This window comes from Miniopterus schreibersii (assembly GCF_964146895.1).
Source record: "Miniopterus schreibersii genome assembly, chromosome: 2".
In the NCBI taxonomy this organism is placed as follows: Eukaryota; Metazoa; Chordata; class Mammalia; order Chiroptera; family Miniopteridae; genus Miniopterus; species Miniopterus schreibersii.
In genome coordinates, this window is record NC_138102.1 from 13006955 (window position 1) to 13025613 (window position 18659).

General features: G+C 36.0%; 1 protein-coding gene across 3 annotated transcripts in view; it reads left to right on the forward strand.

Annotated features, from left to right (window-relative positions):
- The window catches only part of DLC1 (DLC1 Rho GTPase activating protein), a 321812-nt gene that overhangs the window by 70819 nt on the left and 232334 nt on the right, over positions 1 to 18659 (forward strand). For all 3 annotated transcript variants that reach the window (XM_081130751.1, XM_081130750.1, XM_081130756.1), the window contains 2 exons: positions 5166 to 5312; positions 13611 to 13751. In XM_081130751.1, the coding sequence (XP_080986877.1) occupies positions 5166 to 5312; positions 13611 to 13751 (288 nt within the window). The remainder of the gene's footprint in view (positions 1 to 5165; positions 5313 to 13610; positions 13752 to 18659) is intronic.

An 18659-nucleotide genomic window follows, 5' to 3' on the forward strand; every position in this document is an offset into this window, starting at 1 on the left:
AATATTAAAAGGATATTGGCACATGTTATTAATTAAAGATAATATACAAAGATTTTGTGGTTGAACAGACTATATCTGACAAATCAGAAATAGCTGCTGGTTTGTTTTCTTACTTCCCATTCTACATAAATTTCAGCTTAAAATGCACCAGAATAAAAATGAAGGCTGACTTTATTTAACTTGCCTAGAAATTCTGCCATAGGATACTTATATTATCTCTGTCTTCTGACTGTCAATTCAGATGAAAATCTTGACTGTGAAGGGAAAAAAGGAGTAAATAAAGTTCTGGTTCTTTAGGCGGGATATTATTTTAAGAAGGGAAAGTCTAGAATGAGGAATTTATTGTCAAATAAAATGTATAACACTAATATGAGATTTCATACTAGTCCAGCTGGCTGCAGATCAAATAATTCAGAAGGAAGTTGAGCCAAGTCTTTTGCTAAAAGGTCCCTTTCTTTCACAGGGGAGCAAGGAGCATTACCCGCCCAGAATAGCCAGTAAGATGCCTATGGAATCAAAGACAGTATAGGAGCCAGAACCTTGGATTATGAATCAGGAAGTCTCAGTTCTATTCCTAGCCTCGCCTTTAATTTATTACGGCTGTCTATGTGATGCCACAACTCATTGACAAGCAGAACATTCAAGCAACGCTGTATTTGCTGAGCCAAATATCCACTCTTTGGAAGCATCTGGGTATTTTACCGAATGTTTTTGGTTTTCTTCCAAATGCTTCAGATTAGGAAAACAGAGCCTGTGTGGCTCTAGAGGGGGCACCCTTTTTGCTGCTCTTTATATCTTCCCAGTCTATAAAGTGCCCGGTAACTGGCACCCCTTCACCATTCTGTTTGTGCTGGGTTCTGTATTGTCCAATATAGAGCACCTGAAGAAAGCAGAGGGTTGGAACTATCTTCCCCAGATGTTAGGAAAGAAAGTTAGTATAGGCTCCTGTTCAGAGGATTCCAATTCCGAGGCTTCCTGGAGAGAAAGACCCCCTAAAAGCCCTGTTTATCTCTCCCCCAGACACCATGTGATCAAAGTGACTCACTGCCCAGGGACTCAGTAGCTTTGGGGAATAAATAAAGAGCATCTTTCAGATTTCCTAATGACACCATGTGGCTTGGCCATATTAGGGTTTTGACAACAAATCAAATTGAATAGAAGTTTCTCTCCTAATTTGGCTAAGTACCCACTGACTTGTGTCTGAAAGAGATACAACTGGAAATTTTTTCCACAGCAGCTACATGGATTATCTCTACCTTGATGACAGCTGGTTACAGTTTCTAGACAACAGGAAGTTTCTGTTCTTAGAGCACAGAGGCACATGTTGGGAAAAGGAGACATATACCACACCGTTGACTCGAGGTCAGCTCATAGCCCACTGAATGCCGTTTCTTCACTGAAAAGCAGATTGTGGGTGTCCTAGTGAGAATAGTCTGTTCATGCTCTAAACAGGCACTTAATTCTTAGGCTACATTAAAGAGGGTATAGGACATGGGGAGGTGCTGGCCTCCTCTGCCTTGGTCAGAGAACACGTAGAGTAATATATTTAATTCTGAGCACCAACCATTCCTTGGGTCATTGACAGAATTATGGCATATCTAGAGAAGAGCTAACAAAATGAATGAGGATTTGGAAACATGTCATAGGCAAAATAATTAAAGGAACTGAAGATGATTCACCTAGTAAAGAAAAAAGTGGACATAACATAGTTCTTTAAATATCTGAAAGGCTATTTCAGGGAATAGACCTTACGCTATCTGGTTCTGGAGGGAGGAACTGGGGAGTTAGAGGAAGGCAGAATTTGACTTTAAAACACCTCTAAAAATTACAACCATACAAATATGAAATAGGTTGCCTCCTAGAGAATGTTCTATAGCACATAGTAGATGGTCAATGAACATATCTTGGATAATTGTCAAGTAAATGTAAAAAACTGGATTAAATGTTTCAGTTTTTTTTTGCAATTAATTGTGGTCATTGGTGTTCTTCTGAAATACCGTTTTTGGAAGGAATGGGAACCCGGTTGCAGAAGCTGAAGAGCTTAAGTGATGCCTCACTGTCTCTTTCTCACATTCCTGTTTCTAACTCCATCTCCAACTATTTCTCCGCTCTACATCCTCAAAAAGCTCTCTTGGCCCCCCTATACAGAGTGGGACACTCCCCCACGGTTACTGTGTGTCTCACCCTTTTTATTTTCTGCACACATTTGTCTTATTTGTGAACATGTTAACTTGCATTGTTCGTCTTCTCATGGTTGACTATAACATTCAGGAAAGCAGTGATTCTGTATTTGTTGTTCACTGCTGAATATTGTATTCCTTCAATAGTAGTTGGTCTGGAACAGCTGTGACTGGCAGGAGAGAAGGAAGGAAAGAGGAGGGAAAAGAATTTGGGATATTGGCCTTGATTTAAGGGGGTTAAGTTACTGAAATACTGAGAAGTTCGTTAATAAGCAGCTTCACTTCTTAAGTTAGTCTCTCTTCGTGGACTATAACAACAGCATGAAATGAAAGCTCCACTGCAGAAGTTAACGTACCCAAAACCTGCAAGTACACACCTCTGTTTTCAGTCACAAGCTATTTATTGGAGTTTGGCCGTGGACATATGAAAGGATAGAACTTTGCCAACCATTAATACTTGAGCTTTAAAAACAACAACAATGATATTTATCCAAAGCATCTGATTTGCAGTCAACTCTGTCTTGTGAAGTTTTGTGGACGTGTATGTAACATGTGATACTGGCCTGTGTACCTGATACTTCAGGCTGAATGTAGTGAATGGTGACTTAGGAGAAGCATCATGAGGAAGGGAAAAACAGTAGTCTTATTTCTCTAAAGAAATACCGTGGATCAATGCTGTGTGGTTTTATTTCTTTTGGCAAATCATTTGAAATAATTTGATGTCCAGTCCATGGATGTAAAAGTGTTTTTAAGGCATAATCTCAGCATCCAGTTAATTCAAAGACAAATTGTTTCTGAGACTCCTGCTGCAGGATATACTGCTTTATCCAACATTAATTTAGTAGCTAGAAAAACATCGAAATATACTTTCTCAGGCTTTGGGAGGTGTTATTTCACTGGCTTCTACTGACTTCATTATTCTTATTCCTGAACATTTCTTGAGTGTGCAGGGTATAACTTGACTCTATGTCTGCCAGGTAGAAAATGTAACACTTGTGCTTGAGGATGTTACAACTGGGAAGCAAAAGACAACCACACAAAAACATATGTGACTATAGAGATGCAAAGAACGTTATCCTGCCAAACAACTTTGGTTTAGAAGAAAAGGAAATTATACAAGCAAACACGTTGGAGGAATAATTAAGGGAACTTCGAGTCTTCTGTTCAGTCAGAGTTTTCCATTTTCTGGATTATCGAGAAGAGAATGAAACTGAATAATCTTCAATATTTCTGGGACTCTATTTTAAGGTAGAAGCAGGAATTTACTACAAATAATGCTCTTTGGAATATGACAAGTTTCTGTAGCATTGAGAGAGATGATGTGTAGTAAAGTTCAGATCTGTTCGTTTGCATATATCCTAGACCCTCTTAAGCACAATAAAGCTTTACGATGACAAGAATTTTGTAATTCTCTGTCTGAGCCTCATTACATGTTTTAGAAGCAGGGAAAATGGAAATAAATTGAAGTCATAATCACAGTGTAGTATTCTAAAGGAGTTGGTACAACTCAAAAAATTCTTAATTTTTAAAATTAATGTCTTGGTGGAAAGAGTATTAGCTCTTTCACTTTGACATTAATCTGTTAAACCAAGCACAAGTTTAGTTTACCCAACTTATCAGTATTGACTTAATTAATGATTCTTTGACCAACTTAATCTAGTAAATCAATAATTTGACATCTGAAAGATAATGCTTTGTAATATTAACAATCTGCTCTAGTTGTTTGAGGTACAGAGACCCCTACAGAATTAGATTAATCCATGAAATTACCCTAGTCTTTATTCTTTGGTGGTTCCTCCTAATGGTGGCTTCGGAATGTAGGAAGATTAAAAGAAAAATGTCAAAAACAAAGTAAGATCTGATTCAGATAGCTACCTCATTCATACCACTACTAATACCACCACCTAAGCAAAGGCCCCAACCTGCTCCCTTATACCCACACCCTTTAGTCTTCTGTTGTGATATATTTTCCCTTTGAGGTTGCCACTGGTGGTCTTTCCAAAGCTGATTTTACCTAGGTAAATGTCTCAGATGAGAAGATGGAAACATGAGTCACAAATGATGATTTCCCTCTAAAGGCCTCTCCCTGAGTCCATTACGTCCCTCACTAGAATCTTACTGTGCTTTTCATGATTTTTTTTTTTTCACTCAATAACCTACCCAGCCCTGGTACCTTACACAACACACAAGGAATTTGGAAGATTTCTAATATTAATTGACTTGATTTGAAGACACAAGAATAGTAAACAGCCATGCCCAAATAACTCTATATGGTTAATGAGAAGCTTTAGCTATTTCTATAAGCAACAGTATTTGCATAAACATAATGTATGTCTATATTACAGAGAATTCAGAATGAGTAACCAGCCTAATTTACAAAAATATATATGATCGTGTGGGCTTTTTTCAAAAGTTTATGAAAGAAAGTGGTTGCAAAGAAATATTGGCAATAAAAGCTTGAAGCAGCAGTAGGAAAATGGCCCCATCCAGAAGACAACAACAAACTGAAAACTTGCCTCATTTGATTCATTTCCCATTTTCTTACTATACTCAGAAGTATTCTCCCCAAAATAATCTCTTACTCGTATCTTTAAATGTCTAACCACAAATAATGTCATTATTAATGTTACAATTGATTTGTACTGTGACAAGAGTAATATGTAACTTTTCCCAAGAATAGTTAATTGGAAAGTCGTAAATATGTATCAGTGCTCATTGATGTTATGCTTCCTTCTCGCTGTGCTTTGCTCTAGAAGATAATGTATTTAATATTCATATAAAAAATGCTGTCTGCTGTCTTGGCAGTCGGTTAGCATCTTCCCAATGAAGAGCCCATTGAGGACGCAGAACAGAACTTCCCTTTCCCCTTAACTAGAAGACTGCCTATTATTCAGTGTCCTTTTTGTCACATTGAAGAACAGGGCACTTCTTATTCTTTCCAAGAAACGGCCTTTCAGATTCATAACAACTTGTTCTGTTCCTCAGGAAATAAAAGACCGAGATAGGGCGCGGCTGGACTCCATGGTGCTGCTAATTATGAAACTGGACCAACTTGACCAGGACATTGAGAACGCTCTCAGCACCAGCTCCTCTCCGTCCAGCACACCAACCAACCTGCGGCGGCACGTGCCTGTGAGCCTTCTTCCACTTCTTTCCCCATGAGCATGTTATCTCTTTACTCCGTACATGAAACATCTTTGATGGCAGCATCTACCCATATGTGACCCTGAAAGTGTTCCATAAAACTCACTCAGATACTTCTCTGTTTCATGCAGAGCCTGTAAGAGAAATGTGTGATTCAAAAGAAAATGGTTTTTATTAGTTAGAAAGAGGGTCACCCTGGGAAATTATGCTTCCTAGTGATCAAATCATCTTCACATGGTTGTTTCTCTCATTATCAGTACTCAATGATATGCTATAAACACCATAGCAATGCTGTGTCTATCTTATTTAGTATTTTATTTCCAGTGTCTGCAAATTTACATTGCATGTGGAAGATGATTCGGAAATATTTGCTGGCTGGCTGGGTGGATGGGTGGATGGGTGGACTGACCGAGAATACTACAAGAAAGAATTTAGATTAATTTGAGAACACTAAAATTAACTCAGTGAAATGCAATTAATAGGACAGAGGTGAGAATTTTATTCTACTGTGCATTAATTTTATATAAGACACACTCCTCAGAGATTCTGACGCTCAAAATTTGAAAGATTCCAGAATGACTATACACTTTACATATTTAATACCAGCTCCATATTAAATGGCTTAGTTTTTGCAGATTTAGCAAATGTGATGTTAGAATGTATTTATAATTATGCCAGGCATCCCTTTTCAATTAATCTGTTACTTTCATTATACAATAATGAACACATTAAGTCAAGAAATTATGTATTTGCCTAAGACCAAAGGGGCAGAAAATCCTATATATAAATTTGACCACCTATCAAAATAGAACTATTCTATATCAAGTCCTTTAATTAGTATAGTTCTACCATTGATTCTGTAGTTATTCAAGACTCATACTGATTGTGGGACAGAACGTTTCAAAGTAAATAAAATAATAACTTTAGTATATACTGAGTAGTATTATAAGTTCTTTACATATGTTAACACATTTATTCCTCACAACATTTTTCAAGTGAGTAAAATGCATAGAGAAGTTAGTAATTATATGTGCCAAAGATGAGATACAAGCCCAGCCAGTCCTGATCCAGAGCCATGGCATGTGACCACTACACCATACTGTTTTCTCTAGCTGACTATGATGGAAATCTAATAGCTTGAACAGAAAATAATAATTAAAAGTGAATATGAAATTAAATACTTCAACCTAGAAAGCCAGGAGAAATGAAATTTTTGGTTTTGTTTGTAACCTTCTGGATAATCTTTTCTTATCTTTCCAGATTCATCTCAAATATTTTCTTTACAGTGCAGTCGTCCCTAAATCTCCTCTGTCTTCCCAGAGTCAATTAATCCTTCCCTGGTGTTGCCATGGTGCCTGCACATGTTTTCGGTAGGACAGGTATCAATACGGAGGAAATGCAGTCCAGACCAACAAGAAGGGGTGTTTAAATTTGTTTTCATATGAAGGGGGTATAGAAGTGTTGTAGTCATTTTCTTCAATCTTTTTGAAGCCAGGAAAAATCATATTTTTTCAATAGGAGGTACTCCTTAGTACTTTTTGCTATTGATTTAGGCATAGGACACATTTTCTCTTGTTTAATTGTTCGGTGTGAATTGTTCATCTCTCTCCCTATCTCTTTAGTCTCCCCACTTTTCCCTCTACATTGAATTTTCCTCAATCCCCAAGTATTTAGGAGAAAACCACAGCCCCGATTTCTGCTAAATACAACTCCATATTGTTGACTTCATGGCAGAGAACAAGATAGCCCTTAACCTGTGAGACATGCTTCTGTGTTGAATGGTAAAGACAGACAAAAACAGGAGCAAATGTGGGTGATGATTTTGGAATTTTCTGCCTCCTTTTAAGGTATAAACTAGATTTTGTATTACATGAACTATCTCCTAGACTATTGCTACCATTGCCGAATAAGGGTTCATTCTGTAAATAAAGACCTATTTCCAAGTTTTCAGTTCAAAAAATACTCAGAAAAGGCAAGATTATATAGTAGAAACGTTATGAACATTGGGATCTACAGGCCTGGGTCCAAATGGCAGTTCTACAACTGAATATCTGAGAACACAAGAAAATTGTTTAATTTTTCACCTTTACATTTGTGTGAAAAAGGAGATGTTGTTTGCTACCTAATGGCTTGTTGGGAGGAATCAATGAAAGAACGTATGTGAGATGTATTGCACAGAGCTGGCAGAGAGGGCAGAGAGTACAACTTGGTGTTTGTTAACTCCCTTTCCGTCTTCCATGTACTCACTCATCCCAGATGCTGGCTAAAGATGAATAAAACCTATCCTGCAGCCCTCAAAACTGCTTTTTGGTCTCTATGGGTTTTTTTAGGTCATCCCTTGTTCTTTATTTCTGTTCCATGGTATTTAAAGCTAATTTTAAAATTCTCTCATCATCAAAATATTTTCCACAGGCACTTTCCATTACTTTTGATAATTGCGCCAAGGAATAAAGGGATTATAACAGAATGATTATGACCTTGATTGTCCACCAAGAAGCACTGTCCCAGATTCGGAGAAACTCCCTCTGCCGCACCCTCATCCTGCACTGTGAATTTACAGTTCAGTAGGGAGGACAAGACACACAGTGAAACAGTGACCTCAGATTGAGATTACTTAGGAGAAAATGCTGGAGAGAGTCCTACTTACAATGAACTATTTAAGGGATAATATAGGCTGGAGTCTTTAAAAATGTCTTTAAGGTGAAAAAAATATATATTAAAATAAAGATTGAGGTAAAGACTTATGAAGGCTGTTTGGATAGAGCCTAACAAGTTGGGGTGAAATAGATCTGAGCTTTAGTGCTAGCTCTGCCGCAGAATGTAGATTTGGTCAAGTGCCTTGCCTTAAACCTTGGCTTCATCACCTATCAAATGATAATGATACATTATCTTCTATATGGAGCTGGTGAAAACTGAAGCAGAGAATAGCTGTAAAGTGTTGTCTTTAAAAGGTAAAAATACATAAGTGGTAGATTTTTAAAGTATTTATTATTTTATTCAGAATTACCATATTGTTGGAAAGATACAAGGTTACCCTGTTATTTACCTAATCAGATCATAAACAGCAAGGTAAAATTAATGCAAAAGATTTCTGAAGTGCATGAAGGTCAAGTGTAAATGGCTCATGAATTACCTTCTACTTATAACTATGCACTTGATGTCTATAAATTTCTTGTTCTTTGCGACTATTCATTTAATGATGCTTCAGTTTGAAATGTTAATGAATCACATTTCTCTTATGGTAAAGTGTTGTCTTTTCCATGCAGAAAAAGAATAGATGACCACTGATCTGAGATCACTCAGGGCATGAGGAATTTGGTTAGTGTCATGTAGTTTACACACACACACACACACACACACACACACACACACACATGCTTAAAGAACGTAGATTCCTTTTTATATTCATTATTGTTGTATATGTCTTTTTTTCTCCTTTTTTATTTTTGTATCCCACTCTTTTCTTTTTTGCCACTTTATTGAGATATAATTGACATACAACCTTGTGTACACTTAAGGTATACAGTGTGATGATTTGGTACACTTCTATATTGCAAAATGATTACCACTATAAACCACGAGGTTAGTTCACAGAGTCATCACATCATATCATTACAATTGTGTGTATGTGTGTGGGTGTTGAGAACATTTAAAATCTACTCTATTAGCAACTTTCAAGTATATAAAACAGTATTGTTAACTATAGTCACCATACTGAGTATTAGACCCCCGGAACTCATATATCTTATAACTGGAAATTAGTACCCTCTGGTCAACATCTCCCCTTCCACTCCCCTCCTCTGCCCCTGGAAACCATCATTCCACTCTGTCCTATGAGTTAGGCTTTTTTTTAGAGTCTACATATAAGTGAGATAACACAGTATTTTTGCTTCTGTCTGACTTATATCATGGCATAATGATTTCAAGTTCTATCATGTTCTCAGAAGAGCAGGATTTTCTTCTTTTCTATGGCTAAATATTTTATTGTATGTACCTGTATATATATAATATTCCATTGTATGTATCACATCTTTATCTATTCATCTATCAGTGGACACTTAGGTTGTTTCCATGTCTTAGCTATTGTGAGTAACAGGGATGCAGATATCTATTCAAACAGTGACGTCGTTTTCCTTGGATAAATACCCACAAGTGTGATTGCTAAACCATATGACAGTTCTATTTTTTATTTTTTTAGAAACCTCCGTATTGTTTCCCATAGTGGCTATACCAATTTACACTCTCGCCAACAGTGCACAAGGTTCCCTTTTCTCCAAGTCCCCATAAACACTAGTTATTACTTGCCCTTTTTGATAATAGCCATTTTAACCGGTGAGAGGTGATATCTCATTGTGGGTTTTTTGTAATTTATCTTTATTATTGAAAGTATTACAGATATCTCCCTTTTGTTTCCCCATTGATTCCTTCCACCATACATCAGCCCTCCCCCAACCAGGCCTTCACCACACTATTGTCTGTGTCCATGGGTTATGCATATGTGCATATAAGTTCTTTGATTAATCTCTTCCCACCTACTCCCCCCCCCCCCCACCTTCCCACTGAGATTCCCCAGCCTGTTCCTTGCTTCTGTGTCTCTGGATATTTTTTGTTCCTCGGTCTATTTTATTAGATTCCACATATGAGTGAGATCATGTAAAACTGAATCAGGAAGAATCAGAAAACCAAAGCCCTGGTCTGGATGGCTTCATAGGGCAGTTTTCTAATTCTTTAAGTTGTAGGGTAAAATAGTTTACTAAAAAAATTTCTTGCTTTTTGAGGTAGGCCTGCAGTGCTATGAACTTCCCTCTTAGGACTGCTTTCACTGTGTTCCATAGATTTTGGGTTATGTTTTCATTTTCATTTATTTCCAGGAAATTTTTTATTTCTTTATTGATCTTATTGGTAACCCATTCATTGCTTGATAATATGCTATTTAGCCTCCATGTGTTTGAATGTTTTGGAGTGTTTGTACTGTAGTTGATTTCTAATTTCATGCCCTTGTGATCTGAAATGCTTGATATGATTTCCATCTTCTTGAACTTGTAGACTTGTGTCCTAACATATGGTCTGTCTTTGAGCATGACCCATGTGCACTTGAGAGGAATGAATATTCTGCAGCTTTGGAGTGAAATGCTCTATAAATATCAATTAAATACATCTGATCTAGTGTGCCATTTAGAGTCACTGTTTCTGTGTTGACTTTTTGTCTGGAAGATCAATCCAGTGAAGTCAGTGGGGTGTTAAAGTCCAGGACTGTGGCTATATTGCTGTTGACCTCTCCCTTAAAGTCCTTAAGATTATTATTGATAGGTCCTTATTTATTGCCATTTTAATTCTTTATGCCTATGTTTCTCTCTCTATTTCTTATTATTATTACAGCAGTCCCTTTAACATTTTCTGCAATGCTGATTTGGTGGTGATAAACTCTTTTAGCCTTTTTTTGTCTGGGAAGCTATTTTGCCATGTATTTTAAATGATAGACTTGCTGGATAGAATAGCCTTGCTTTCAGATCCTTGCTTTTCATTACCTTGAATACTTCATGCCATTCCCTTCTGTCCTGTAGAGTTTCTGATGAGAAGTCAGCTGACAACCTTATGGGAGCTCCTTTGTAGGTAACATTGCTTTTTCCTTGCTGCCTTTAATATTCTCTCTTTGTCTTGAATTTTTGGCATTTTAATTATGATGTGTCTGGGTGTGAGCCTCTTTGGATTCTTTTTGCTTGGGACTCTCTGTGCCTCCTAAACTTGTGTGACTTTTTCCTTGACCAGGTTAGGGAAGTTTTCTGCCATTATTTCTTCAAACAGGTTCTCTAACCCTTGCTTACTTTTGACCTCTTCTGGCATTCCTATAATGTGACTATTGTTACGTTTCATGTTGTCCCGCAGCTCCCATAGAATGTCTGCCTGTTTTTTCATTGTTTTTTGTTTTTGGATCTCTGATTGAGTGAAAATCTTGTGGTTTTGATTTTGCATTTCCCTGAAAATTAATGATGTTGAGCACCTTTTTATGTATGTGTTAGCCATTTGTATGCCTTTTTTGGAAACAATGTCTATTGGGGTACTCTGCCCCCTCCCTTTTTTTTGCTATTGAATTGTAGTGTTCCTTATACATTTTGGATATCAACTCCTGATCTGATATATGATTGCAAATATTTCAGTTCTTTAGGTTGCCTCTAATGCTGGTGATTGTTTATCTTGCTATGCAGAAGATTTTTAGTTTGATATTGTCTCACTTATTTATTTTTGCTTTTATTGCTTGTGCTTTTGGTATTATATTCCAAAAATCATTGCCAAAACCATTGTCAAGAAGTTTTTTGCTATATTTTCTTCTAGGAGTTGTTTGGTTTCAGATCTTACATTTAAGTCTTTAACTCATTTCAAATTAATTTTTGTGAGTGGAGTAAGAAGAGGCCCAAATTTATTCATTTGCATGTGAATGTCCAAATTTACCAAAAGCATTTATTTAAAAGATTAATTTTTCCTCATTGAGTATTCTTGGCTCCATTTAGTTCACCATGTATGCATGTGTTTATTTCTGGACTCTTTATTCTACCCACTGGTCTATGTGTCTGTTTTTATTCCAGTACCATACTGTTTTGATTTATATAGCTTTATCATATAGCTTGAAATCAGGAAGTGTGATGCCACCAGCTTTATTCTTTTTTCTCAAACTCACTCTGGCTATTCAAGGTCTTTTGTGGTTCCAAACAATTTTTAGAATTGTTTTCCCTACTTCTATGAAAAATGTTTTTGGAATTTTGACAGAGTGCACTGAATCTGTAGATCACATTGGGTACTGTAACCATTTTCATGATTTTTAATTCTTCTAATACAAAATCATAGGGCATCTTTTCATTTATTTGTGTATTCAATCTCTTTCATCAGTGTCTTATAGTTTTCAGTGTATAGATCTTTCTCCTCTTTGGTTAAATATTACTACTTTTCAGTCTAGTTATTCTTTCATAAAACAATATTTAATGAGTATGTTCTAGATTCAAGCACTGTCCTAAGATCTGGGGATGTATCAGTGAACAAGACATGTAAATTAGCTGCTTTTGTGATAAGTAGATTCCAATAGAGGGAGACAGACAGGGATTAGAAAAAGAGATGAATGATAGCAGATAGGTAGGTAGATAGGTACATAGAGATGATAAATAGATAGATTAATTATAGATGATAGATAGATAGAGATAGATAGATAGATGATAGAAAATGGATGGATATAAATGATATGTGGTAGATAAGCAAGGTAATAGGTTTGTAAAATAGAGAATGATGTGTTGTAGAAGTTTAAGGGAGGAAACTACTTTAGCTTGAATTGTCAAAGGATATTTCTCTGAAGTAGTGATATTCAAACTGAGATCTGAGTGACAAGAAAGAGCAAAGGGATATACTTGGGTAAGGGACAAGAAAGGACATAGTTCCTGCCATAGAAACCAGCTCATGTACCAGAATGATTGCAAAACAACAATTATGGCTGGAACATACTAAGAAACAAGAGAATGGTAGAGCATAAAGCCAATGAATGAGAATACAGAGTAGATAATATTTGACCATGTGGGCCTTGGTGAAGCTGAGATGTAGAAAGATCAGACATAAAGATATTTAACTCACAATTTTCTCAGATAATAATTGTGAGTAATAAGTAAGTGCATTTACTTCCTCCTACATTCTTCTAACCCCCATTTTTCCTCTGTGTTCTCAGGCCACTGTATAATACATACAAAGCATTTGATAAATTAAAATGCACAGCCTTTGGAGAGATTAAAGAATAATTGCATTCACTCAGCAGGTCTTTTATCCACATAGTATGTACTAGTTACTAATAACAATATTTATAGTAATGGCTAATGTTTAATGAAAATTGTGTCAATTACATACACTTTGCATATATCTTGCTCAATCCTCATGAAACTCTATGAGTGCATACTATTATTAACTCATTTTCAAATAGGGAATTAAATTGCACATGACAAAGCATAATTTCATCCTTCAAATATTTATAGTTCATTAGATAGACACTTGAGCTAAACAATTCTAGCCCATTGCAGTTGATGTCACTATGGAGGTCTGATAAGAGCATAGAAGAGAGTGGAGTGAGGAGAAATGAGAACTGTCTTTTCATTTGACATCACAATGACCCTGCTGCATGAAGGGTGTTAAGGCACACAGTGAGTAAGGGGTATCTTTGGGTTTCTACCTCCTGAAGATTATGGGTGACACGGTAGCAGACACAAAGGCATAGAGCATGTGCATGCCCTTCATATAAATGCATTTTCTTAACAGGACCTGGAGTCAGGATCTGAGAGTGGAGCAGATACCATTTCAGTAAATCAGACTCCAGTAAATTTGTCTTCTAACACCGAGTCCACTGACCTACCATCTTCCAACCCAGTGGTCAGTTCTGGAACCAAACCCAAGTCTACGGTAAGTTGTAAATGATAGTCAGTTTCAACATGAAGCATTGAAGATCATCAGGTAAGAGTTGATATTTCATCCATTCAATATAGAAGAAATACTCTTCGAGCCTTAGTTGCAGTGGCTTGATAGTATTTAAGTACAACTCAACGTATGCTGTTTGTTTTATAAATAATAACACAAGTGCTTCACCAGTACTTCATGGTTCCAGAATTTTGCAAAATATGGTATTAAATGTTGTTGCTGGATGCTCAGAACTTTAAAGAACCAAGAATGTAAAATTGAAGTTGGCTCTCTTTGCATTATTATCTTGACAATACTGCTTATCAGTTGGAAAATTGCCTCTCTAAGCTTAGATAGATAGGTATAAAATCACAAATTTTATGTGGGTGTTAAATGACGTAGCTCATGTAAAGTGTTTAGTGAAATGTTTGGCACAGAATAAATGCTGAATAAATGTAAGCTACTATCATTATTATGATGCTTCATTGGCTTTACAATGCTACCAAAACAAATAAAAAAGAGAATGACCACATATAATATTACAGCATGGTGAATTGTGAAAAAAAGACAGCTTCCTTTAAGTAAAAAGTTGAACTGCAACAGGAAAGCAGTATTTGTCTCTGAAAGGTAACATTTATGGAGGAAGTAATTACTACTTCAAATATCTAAGGTCCCAGCAACTCCAAAATAACCTTTCCTAGTTTAGTGAAAATCATAGTGTTGTATTATTTTTTTTTAAATGTCCATGTTAGCCTAACACAGAGAAATAAGTTTGGGTTCTTTGTTTGCCTGCCTTTAAATCACAAGTCTGAAATAAGACTCAAGAGAATACTGTACTCTGAAATTAAAACATAGTAATATGTTCATTTGCAAGCATACCTAGAGCATTTTTGACAGAGTAAATATTTATTGAACACCTACTACATGCCACGCATTATGCAAGATGATAAAGAGTCAGAATAAAACAATCTCTATCTTTAAACAGCTCACAGTCTAGCAAAGGGAGGTAGGCAGGTAAACAGTGAAATGCAATGACATGCCATAGTGTATATATTGAAAATAAAAGACGCCAATGATATGCTGCACAATGTATTTTGGAGTACACTGAAAAAATTGGGTCAAAAAATGTGTGCCGCCTTACCGGTATGGCTCAGTGGTTCAGAATTGACCCATGCACCAAGAGGTCACCAGCTGGATTCCTGGTCAGGGCACATGCCCCAGTTGCAGGATTGATCCCTAGTAAGGGGCATGCAGGAGGCAGCCATTCGATGTTTCTCTCTCATTGATGTTTCTGTCTCTCTCTCCTTCCTTCCTCTCTCTCTAAAATCAATAAAAATGTATTTAAAATAAATAAAATCTCTAAAAATAAAAGCAATAATAATGTGTGCCAAAAGGCTAACCTCAATGAAATGGTGCTCTTCTTTTTCATAATGGGTAAAGAAGGTTGAAATACAAAATTAAATATGAAACTCGATGATCTCATTTCACCACTTTCTTATTAAGGCAAAAGATAAAAGCCACTCAACAGTTTCAACTTGAAGGTTTGAGAAACGTTGGAGCATTGGCTTTTTTAACACTGGGGACAAGTATGGGACTGACATATAATAAGGAAATCAAAAGGAAGGTGGATTACCTTTTTAAAGGTATTTATGCTGAAGAGCAGTTCTTTTCACTCTGATATTTATGGCATATTCCTCTTTTACTTTAGAATAATTACCATTGGTACCCACTACGTCTCCCTTGAAACATACATATTTTAGTGTATGGTAACCTTATAATTTGTGACAATTTATACAGCTCTGTACATTTCCTTAGTCTTTCTTCAATACCCTCATGTTTATGAATGTGGTCAATGTATTTCTATTAAAATACATACATTACTTTTTATGATAACCATCTTTGGTAAAGTTTTAAAATGAAAAACATAAAACCATCAGTTTTCCAAGGACTCTAATCCCTTAGAGTGTTTTATGATGGGTTTTTATTCAAATTGTTCATGTTTTGCCATATCAGTTGACCAAGCTATTCACCCCCACAGGCAAAATTTAAAAATACTTAAAATCAGTTATGGAACAAAACATATTTTTTCATGCACCACAAATCAAATATTTACTGAAAAGCTGTCAATGTTGAAATGAAATCAGATGTGAGTATGTATTCAGCTGTTTAGGTGTGAATGGTGACCTGGGCACACAATCACAGCTTCATAGTGATGCCATAGCTCATTAGACGGTGAGCAGTGAGGATCATTACATAATTGACTTGTGCTCCAAACACAGTCTTCCTCTTAAAGACAACCACATCCAGACCAATACTGCAGGTAGAGCTAGACAACTAGACGTGCAACTCCGTCCAACAACTGAACTATAATTTTGTACAATTCTCTAGCCAGCCATGAGAAGTACCCAGGAAAAAAACACTCCACTGTCAAATGCAACTGACTTTTAGGAAATTTCTTTTAAAAACTGGCCAATAATGAAGGAAGCCTGAGAAACAGGCTTTTGTTTTGGGGGGAGAAGGATGGTTTTAATTTGCGGGCGCATTTTATTTTTCATTGCTTTTGGTGGTATTTTTTTTTAGCACCCCCCTTTTACTACAGCTTGAAAATAACTTGGGGCCATGGATCAATTTTATGTTTTTAGTTGTTCCTAGGTTAGAATATTAGAATGAAAAATTGTACCTATTTTATGAGATATTATACAGATACTTTCACCCTCAGTTGTGAGCTCAGGAAATAAGTGATGTGTAATGGCAATCTGGTTACTTTGTGAAAAGAGGGAGAACTCGGGTAATCTATAATGCTGTTCTTTCCGTCATGAATGTTAATTTTAACATTAAGTAAAAACATTAAATTCTAAGAACGTTTACTTCTAACATCCACCTTAAATGAACTAACCTCCATAATATCACAGTTTTACAGAATGCTTACTTTCATTCAGGATTATTTAATGTTATATTTGATTTGCTGCTATGTGGTCTATTTATAACGGTGACTAACTACCAGAAATATTTGGCTTTCCTTTTGTGTGTAAGCTCTCTGGGTTTCTAAGTGCCTATTTTTCAATAAGGTTTCTTCTTTTATATTTATTATTAGAAGGGGACCAATGAGTAATCTTTAGATTTTCCATAAATACCGCATACATACATACATACATACATACACAGGGGTGGGCAAAGGTAGGTTAATAATAAGAAATAATGCAATAATAAATAAATTAGTAATAATACAAGAATAAACTTTGTGTTTCATGTATTCACAACTGGAAACCTACTTTTGCCCACTCCATGTATGTATGCATGTATATCACGCTGAAAATTGAGCGTTAAAGTAGGCTTCTGAGGTGTATTTCACACTGACTCACTGTAGGCACTAGGCTGACATTTCTCTGGCCATGGTATTCAGTTGCTTGCGTTGGTCCTGTATTAATTCATATGGGGTTGTCACATGAAAGACTTTAAAGCTGGTCACTAAAACCCCAGAGGTTTTATTGTTGTTTTTCCTAAAGACAATGATAAGTGTATGTTTTCAGAAAATCACTAGTTTTCATACATTTTTGAAGAAAGAGACCAAAAGAACAACAACATATTTTAATTTGTAAAATAACTGAAGGAACAGGGAGAGTCTAGGATTCTGCTATGTAGAAAAACTGAGAGCATCATTAAAAGCAATACATATTTTTAATTTAGTCTAAATTCCCCTTCCCACCCCCAGAAATTCCTTTAGTTTCCTTGTGATAGAATTATCATAACAGTGATGAGACCCTAAGTCATTTGGGCATGTTGGAACCACAGCTAGACAGAGCAACTTTGAGTATATCCTAAGCTATCTAAAGCAGTGTTGCAATATATTGGCATTCATATCAGAATATACTGAATAGTGGAATTACAGAATAATTGAAGACATCAAAAACAGCAGTAGGTATTAACCTTCATTATTGTAATTGCTACCAGGTACAAAAAGACAGATGCATCTTATTCCTGCTCAAGGTGGCAATGGTAGCTGGAATTCCACCCCTAATCTTTTCATCATTACCACCAAAATAGTGATGAGAGAGATGATGGGGGAAACAGCAGATTGTGAAGGAGCAGGAGCTGAAGGCCGGCAGAATGGCACCCAGCCAGAGAATGCCAACTCTTTTAAAGAGTGTTTCAGAATAAATCCTGCCAAAAGGCTGCTAGAGAGTGACCAATATAAAGCCTTAAGAGCATGTCCTGACTCCAAGTTTATGGTCATTTCTGATAATGTTAAAAAAGAAAAGATTCCAATGCCACATTCAACCTGACACTGCTTTATCCAGACATTCACATGCCAACAACCAGGCTTCACAATCAATATAAATTGGTTTCTGATATATCAGAAATAAAATGTCACTAATGTTTGAATTCTCAAGGTACACAAGAACAGTTTCATTGAAGAATAAAGAACAGTGGCTGATTCATCCAAGCATGGCATAGGTTATATTATTTTAAAATCATTTTCTAAATCATTCATCTATTATGGCTTTTTTGTATGTGTTTATATGCATATATGTGTATGTGACTAGATTAAATATATATGTTATATGTATATATATCAGATTATATTAATAGATAGATATAGAGGTAGAGATGAAAGAGATAGGGACAGAGATAGATTGATGATATAGATTAGATATACAGATGTAGATGTAGATAGATATAGATCGACACAAACATAGACATAGACAGACGTGGATATAGACATAGATATATAGACATAGACATAGACGTAGATATAGACACAGACACAGACACAGACACAGACATAGACAGATAGGCTTTTGGAGAATAACATCAAGGAATGGATATTTCCTGATGTTATTTTCCAAAATTTTGTGTGGAATAATTCTTAATTATATAAATTTTCAATAAAATCAAATCAGTGATTATGAAGTT